The sequence below is a fragment of the Agrilus planipennis genome, unplaced genomic scaffold (assembly GCF_000699045.2).
Source record: "Agrilus planipennis isolate EAB-ADULT unplaced genomic scaffold, Apla_2.0 scaffold2, whole genome shotgun sequence".
Classification (NCBI taxonomy): Eukaryota; Metazoa; Arthropoda; class Insecta; order Coleoptera; family Buprestidae; genus Agrilus; species Agrilus planipennis.
Window position 1 is genome coordinate 3,237,551 of NW_020442464.1, and position 8,137 is coordinate 3,245,687.

The following is an 8,137-nucleotide window of genomic DNA, read 5'->3' on the forward strand; positions in this document are numbered from 1 at the left end:
TAGTTCAATATTTATAGATTAAATAGTGTATTATGGTAGGCACCTAAAAAGTTTAGAGTTTTGTTTTAATAATAAAAATAACTAAGTTCTACATTCCGCAGTAAAGAGTACGAAACCATTAACAGTACGTTTTAATTCATCGGTGGGTATTACGAATGTTATTTTACTTTGCAATTAGAAATTAGGCACTAAAACAACTTGTATTTCTGGATTTGTAATAGCGCCATACTTTTAGGGGCTAAAAAACATGTATACAATGATTACAAGTTTTACAAATTAAGGTTAGACTGGAAATCAAAAGAAGGTTACGTTTTCAATTCCAATTGGACGTTTATTGAAGGTTCTGTATCTTATCAAATCCATCTTTAGGTATAACAATTTGTAAAACTTTTTGCTCTTTAATCCACTACAATAAAATAAGTACGAAAATTACCAGTGTCTATAAATTTTTTGGTCGATAGTATTTACTATAAATATTAGTTTTTCTCCAGTAAGAAATACTGAGGGTACCGAAATTGATTCAAAGTCAAATAACTCATTAGTTTCTAATTATGTCTTGTATTAATTGATACTAGTTACATCTAAATAATGTTCTCATCGATAAGTAATTGATAAATAATCGATTGAATAACGGAACGCCAAAAATACAGACCCGAAGGTACAAAATTTTGTGAAAGTTTTTATTAAATTATCGTATACACCAATAAAACGCTTGACAAAAAGAAAGAATTAATCCAAAAAGTTCATTCAGTTGACACATCCCTCACACATTGCTATGTCAAATGCTAAGTCACGGTTGTTTAACGTTAGCGTTCCATTGTTTACGTTCAATTAATTATCAGTTACACATCAAAGAGAGCATTGGTTTTCGATCGGTTTTATATCATATCAATTGATGGGAGATATGATTTTAAGCCAATATTTGACTTTGAAATCTCGCATTTATTGCAAATTTTGACGATGGTTTTGGTTACGATATATATTATCTTTATTTAAAGTTATTACCGTTTTTCATCTGCAAAAGTTTGGTAAAATCCTATTATCTAAACTAATTTTTTCAATAATAGCGAGTATAAACTAGGAGAGAAAAAATTAGAAGAAATAACTGATTTTTGGTATTTAGGAAGTAAAATAAGTCAAGACGGACGTTGTAGCAGAGATATAAAGCAGAGGATAGCGCAGGGTCGAGTTGCCTTCAATAAAAAGAAGTCACTTCTATTCTAAAGATGTATGTTTGGAGCGTGGCATTGTACGGGTGCGAAAAATTTAGAAGATTAAAAGTGTTCGAAATTTGGTGTTAGAGGCGAATGATGACGATACCGTGGATAGAGAAAATTAGAAATGAAGAGGTATTAGACAGGATAGGTGAACAGAGGATTCTATCGAATTCAATAAGAAATAGGCGAGATAGGTTGGTAGGACACCTTCTCAGGCATGAAGGGCTAGTTAGAGACATATTAGAGGAGTTAAGAGGAGTAGAGGTAGACCTAGATTAGATTACTGTTCTCAAATAGTTAAGGATGTAGGATGTTTTAATTTTAGGGAAATGCGAAAATTAGCTCAGGATAGGAAGGAGTGGAGGTACGTGTCCAACCAATCTTAGGATGATGACTTTAAGCTTTATTATGCCATTGATTGCTTTAAACGCGTATGTGGAACATATTTTCACCAACAATATCTCTTCCATTGAGAAACTTTCGATGGTAGAAGTCCATTTTTACACCATCACCACCAGCCAACACCCATCGCGTATAGAATTGTTATGCAAATTCTTCCGATACATTTTAAAAACGGAATTCGATATACGTATATAGGTGTATGTCGTAAAATGTGTTTATCGATTAATATGCGTCGCTAAATCCGGTGAAACCGACCACGAGCAAGTGTTTTCTTGTTGACACGAGCGCAGTATCTTTATATGGTAAACACGTGCGAAAGACTTTCACTATAACATCGCCGAAAATTAGAAACGTTCTTAACGATTATTCGAGCGGCTTATTTGCAAGATAAAATGGTGATAAGCGGCAGTATTTGAATGTTTATTACCTTCAACTCTTTAGTTAATGGGCGATGCAGTTTTTTTGCGAAAGTTGGTGTCACCAAATTCTCTGCTTGACTACTTTCTACATAAATATGTCAAAATCATTTCTAATTAGTTCAATATTTATAGTAGCAAATTTATGAATAATGTAAGTCTACATAAAATATTTTTCACTTTAGATAAGTCAGGACGGAAGAAGTAGTAGGGATATAAAGCAGAGAATAGCGCTCGCGAACGATTAATTTAGAAATTCGAAAAAAGTTGTTAAAGGTGTATGTTTGGTGCTCGGCGCTGCACGGGTGCGAAACATGGACAGTGGGCGGAAATGAAAATGTTAGAAGCGTTCGAAATGAAGAAGTATTAGAAAGAATAGGAGAACAAAGGACTATATGGAAGTCAATAAAAAATAGGCAAGATAGGTTGGTAGGACACCTTCTCAGGCATGAAGGTCTAGTCAGAGACATATTAGAGACAGAAACAGGAGTTAGGAGATGTAGAGGTAGACCTAGGTTAGATTACTGTTTGCAAATAGTTAAGGATGTGGGTTGTTCTAGTTAGGACGGAGCGGCATGGCCTAGAGGTTTAGACCATTGCTTAGCATTCGGGAGGACGCCGGTTCGATTCCGGGTCCGTCTGCTTTAGTTCAAGTTTTTCTGTGGTTTCCTTGGATCACTTAGGCAAATGCTGAGGCAATAATATTCCACAGATAATCTTTCATTCTCTTCTGTCTTCATTTCGTCCGTCTCATCTTTCTCACCTGATCCACCACCCACCCATTCCCACGATTCCTGAACGCAGACTGAAGAGAGCCTTCCGCCCTACCTTCCGGTATAGTCCGGAGGGACTGCCCGTCCACCAGCATTACTGGCTGGTGGGAATGAAACACCCAAAAGTTTTTTTTTCTAGTTAGGGAAATGCGAAGATTAAGTCAGGATAGAAAAGAGTGGAGATACGTGTCCAACTAGTCTTAGGATGATGACTTTAAGCTTTATTATGCCATTGATTGGTTTATTCATTTTTTAATCAATTGAGAAGCAAACAGTTTGCCTCTTTTGGAGGTTTCCACACTTGCCTCCTGGGATAGCATATATTCCCCCTCTCTTCTCCCCTTCTGGGATAACATGTCTCCCCCTTCTCTTCTTCCCCCAGCAGGTAATGGCAAATCACACTCTAGCTTAAAATTGTCTCATTCAATTTTGTAAATTTTGTCCATTTTTTTCATGGTTTTACTCAACTGTGTCTCCTATTCATTTCTTATAGTATGAGAAACTTTCTTAAGCGGCGCTAAAGTGTACCATGACCTTTTCTGGAAAAGAATAGAAGAAAAAAACTTATTTAGTGTGATTTCTTTGTTACAGAAAAGCCCTCTTCAGTATACGAAACGATGGACGAGAAAAAACATACCCGAGTGGGTGGCACGAAAGTTTCACAAATCGCGAACATCTTCCAAGGCGGTAAGATAGCGAGTAAGGAGGACATTCTATTTCCGCTTAGGAGTAAATCCAAGGGCGACGAACATGGCGTCTCTGACAAAAAAGACATGGACGCGCCAACGGTGACTGTGATTCGAACGGAATCACACGTGACACGGTTTAATAACGCTCGCGCTCTATTCGAAAAGCTCGGGGAAGAGAATAAATGCAACAACAAAGAACGAGTATTTCCGTTGCAGTCGACGAAAAGTGCAAGCAGCATATTGGACTCGAGGTCTCGAAGTAGTTCCGCGAACAGCGAAACCCGCGGAAGCGACTATAAGTCTCGGTCGCCGTCTCCAAAAAGTTTCGACACCAATTTGAACAGTTTCAGTAGCAGCGTGCCGGTATTGAACGACGCGAATCTAAACGAGACTAAAACGAACGGCCATGCGATCAACGGTGGCTTCGAACGAACCAAAAACGTCGACGATATCGACAGGACTAAACCGAAAAAGCCTGAAAAACCGGAACGAAAGTTTAACAGTCGCGAACTGATCGAAAAACAACGGAACTGGACTTCGCATTTCACGAAAACCCGTGCCGCAAGTCGATACGGTAGTGACGCGAATCGGGTAAGTGCTAATAATGGTCAATCGGCTGCCGCAACTCGAAGCGCGTCGTTTAATAATCGATCTCGCGAATCTTCGATAACGAACACGTCACCTCCCTCTTCCGATAACGCGGAAGTGAACCGGAGGTCGAATTTCGTGCGCAAAAACCGACCCGCTTCAGTCATACCAACCACCAGTCCAATCGCCAATGAAATTCCTAACACCAATAGCAAAGGACCCGTCACTCCGCCGCCGAAAGACTATCCTAAAGCACCCACAGTTGGTCCCGGAAACGTAAACGAATCGAAAGGTCCTACTTCTAATAAATACATAAAGTCAGACCTCGGTAGTAGACGCGGTTTCGTGCCGAAAACGTTGTACAATAAGTCAGACGATGTTTCGAATGATAGTGGCGGTAGTGTCGATGAGTTACGACGCGATTCCCCGATCAAATCGTCTCCTAGTCAGGAAAGCCTTAGGCCTCCGTCAGCCTCATCGGCTTCGCCGAGATCTCCTTCTAGTAGTAAGAGTCCAGTGGAGGATAAGGAAAGGAACAGGGACAGTTTTTCGGGAAGCTTGTCGTCCATTAGTCCACCAAGCAGTCCCAGCAGAGTCAAGACTGAAAGTGAAAAACAAGAGAAGGAAGGAAGCGAGAAAGAGATAAATGGTAAGTCCAAACTACACCTATGCATTATGTATCCTATTTTAATTAATTTATTGATCACATTGGAAATTAAAAGACAATAAGTGTGAATAATTTCGGTCATCTCATTGCAATTCTGATAAATCTACTGATTTGTTTTGTACTAAAGTTATTGTGGTGGGGTGAGTCAAATATGACTTCAACGAGTTTTATTTTATTTTTGATCAAACGATCGGTATCGATTTTGGACCAGTTACCAGTTGAGTTAGACTAGCGCATTGTTCTTTAAATTTATTGAACAACCTAATTGACTTTTAATATTGGATTTTTGGATCACATTGGAAATTAAAAGAGAAGTGTAAATATTTTTGGTCATCCCAATGCAGTTCTGATAAATCTACTGAAGGCTATTGTGGTGGGGGGAGTCCAATATGACTTTAATGACTTTTATTTTATTTTTGATCAAGTCTTGCAAACGTGGTCTGTTTCTGTATCGATTTTGGACCAGTTACCAGTTGAGTTAGACTAGCGCATTGTTGTTTAAATTTACTGAAAACCATTATATAGACCAAACAGCATCCACCGTACCTGCCAGACCAGGTTCCTATTTAATATGTAACAAACTATTTTACTTACTAATTATGTCTTAACAGCGATTCTTTCTACATCAGGAGTATCTAGTTGTTAAATTCTTCATTCATCAATTCTGCATTATTGCAGTAACATTTTTGAATACCTCTTTTTTTTTACAATCGATTAACTTTACAAACCGCGAACATAATTTCTTTTTGTTTTTACTTAAGTAGTGTTAAGTGATTAAACAGTTATTCAAGTTGATAGCTTTCACTTATAGTTATTGCAATTATCACTATTGCCAATACTTCAGCACTTTAATTACCTTCGACACACACGCCTCTGTAAGATAAGATTTACTTAAATGAAACGTACTACCAACGTAGGTACATAAAATGCGTGAGTACTGTTAACACATTACTTACCATCTTGGTTGCACAAAAATAAGGATACACTGCGTTACCCGTGCAATATTTATTGGTTGGTAGGAAGTATCACTTTTTTGCAAGGTAACGTAAACGTAAGTCTTATTTTTTGACAAGAAAATTAATTTATAAATGGACTACGAAAAACACAAAAAATAACGACTTTGTTAAGAAAATTGGATCTCTTTTTGAGTTAATTGAATGTCAGTGCCATGAAAGTAATTATTGTCGTTAANTTATATACCTACGTAAAAAACAACAACAATAATTGTTTAAAGGATCAAAAAGCTTACGTACAGGGGAATTAAAAGAACATGGATAATTATTAATTCAAAGTAGCTACAGATAAAGACAGATTTACAATTTACTTTGTTGCCTTAAAATTAACGGGAAGATTAAGATGCATGTCTCTAACCAAGGTATCATAATTAGGTGTATATCCTGACAAAGATAATAATAATAATGAGTCTTCAGTATGGGAATCAGTAAGGACAGAACGTTATTTAGTCTACCTTAGCATCAAGTATGAAAATGCTGATGATCGATCGAAATTATCCTCGCGATCGACCGGTCGATCGCGATCGATTTGTTGGCCACACCTGGTATAGCTGATGGACGATGTGCTTATTTCTTGTTCTTTGTATGTTACGATCCTGCCTTTCTACATACACCATTACCATAAATGTTTCTATTTTTAAATCGTCTTATGCATCACGTTGCATGCGTTTTTCTCGTTCGAATAACCCCTGAAAATCAGCTTTAAAATTTCAAAATAGAATTGTGTCAAAACAATATTCGTTTGAGAATATTAATTAAAGATTATTTACTTTTTCGTGTGTTGAGAATTCTAAGATTCTTGAAGTTCAAGTATGCTGCGTCAATGAACTCATAAAAAGATAGTCTAGAAACGCTATTAAATAGTGTATTATGGTAGGCACCTAAAAAGTTTAGAGTTTTGTTTTAATAATAAAAATAACTAAGTTCTACATTCCGCAGTAAAGAGTACGAAACCATTAACAGTACGTTTTAATTCATCGGTGGGTATTACGAATGTTATTTTACTTTGCAATTAGAAATTAGGCACTAAAACAACTTGTATTTCTGGATTTGTAATAGCGCCATACTTTTAGGGGCTAAAAAACATGTATACAATGATTACAAGTTTTACAAATTAAGGTTAGACTGGAAATCAAAAGAAGGTTACGTTTTCAATTCCAATTGGACGTTTATTGAAGGTTCTGTATCTTATCAAATCCATCTTTAGGTATAACAATTTGTAAAACTTTTTGCTCTTTAATCCACTACAATAAAATAAGTACGAAAATTACCAGTGTCTATAAAGTTTGTGGTCGATAGTATTTACTATAAATATTAGTTTTTCTCCAGTAAGAAATACTGAGGGTACTGAAATTGATTCAAAGTCAAATAACTCATTAGTTTCTAATTATGTCTTGTATTAATTGATACTAGTTACATCTAAATAATGTTCTCATCGATAAGTAATTGATAAATAATCGATTGAATAACGGAACGCCAAAAATACAGACCCGAAGGTACAAAATTTTGTCCAATAACTTGAAAACGTTGGACAAATAGATGGTTTATAACCAAGAACCTCAAAACCAGTGAAAGNACGATGTTTCGAATGATAGTGGCGGTAGTGTCGATGAGTTACGACGCGATTCCCCGATCAAATCGTCTCCTAGTCAGGAAAGCCTTAGGCCTCCTATTAGAGGAGTTAAGAGGAGTAGGAAACTTATCAATCCACCCTCGTATGACACAATAAAAAATAAATATCTAAAGACAAAAGTTCCAATATCAGGAGGTGTTGCAGTTTTTGATAATATAGGTCTAGTTATTTATTAATAGAGGGTCTATAAAATAAAAGGACAAGTGTTGGGCGCAAGATTGATTGTCATAGGCGTAGTCTAAGGGGGAAGAAGGGGTGTGAAATGCATACTTGGTTATACACTGTGTTTCAGTATAGGGTGTATTCCAGCGAGGTATGGTTAGATAAGTAAAATATATGTTCAACACTATTTCTTATTTTTTAAATCACTCATGAAGAAAATCAAGTTCCAGACTCAACTTTTCATAGCATTATTCTGTACATGCAGTACCTAAAACATCCGATTTTCCCATACCTTTTTAAGATAGATTTTTACTAATTTAAAATGTAATTTAATCTTTTTATCAACTACAATGTATAAGTTGTTATACTATTTGTTCGTAAATATGAAAAAGTTGTTACAAAAAATGCACAGTATGACTAACAATTGGATTTCAATATTTCACTTTCGCATTTCTTTTTTGGGCCAGGCAAATTTATTATGAAAGAGTAACATGACTTCCTTTTTGCTAATCTATCAATAGCTCGCTTAGTACACCTCGTACTGAAATATATTTTTATAATTGTTAATATAATTTAT

The 8,137-nt window shown here is 36.2% G+C and overlaps 1 protein-coding gene across 1 annotated transcript in view; it reads left to right on the forward strand.

Annotated features, from left to right (window-relative positions):
* Positions 1-4,829, forward strand: part of LOC112906579 — a 31,616-nt gene extending 26,787 nt beyond the window's left edge. The window contains exon 2 of the mRNA XM_025980926.1: positions 3,400-4,829. Coding sequence (XP_025836711.1) covers positions 3,426-4,814 — 1,389 coding nt within the window. The 5' untranslated portion in view covers positions 3,400-3,425 and the 3' untranslated portion in view covers positions 4,815-4,829. The remainder of the gene's footprint in view (positions 1-3,399) is intronic.
* The last annotated feature ends 3,308 nt before the right edge of the window (positions 4,830-8,137 follow it).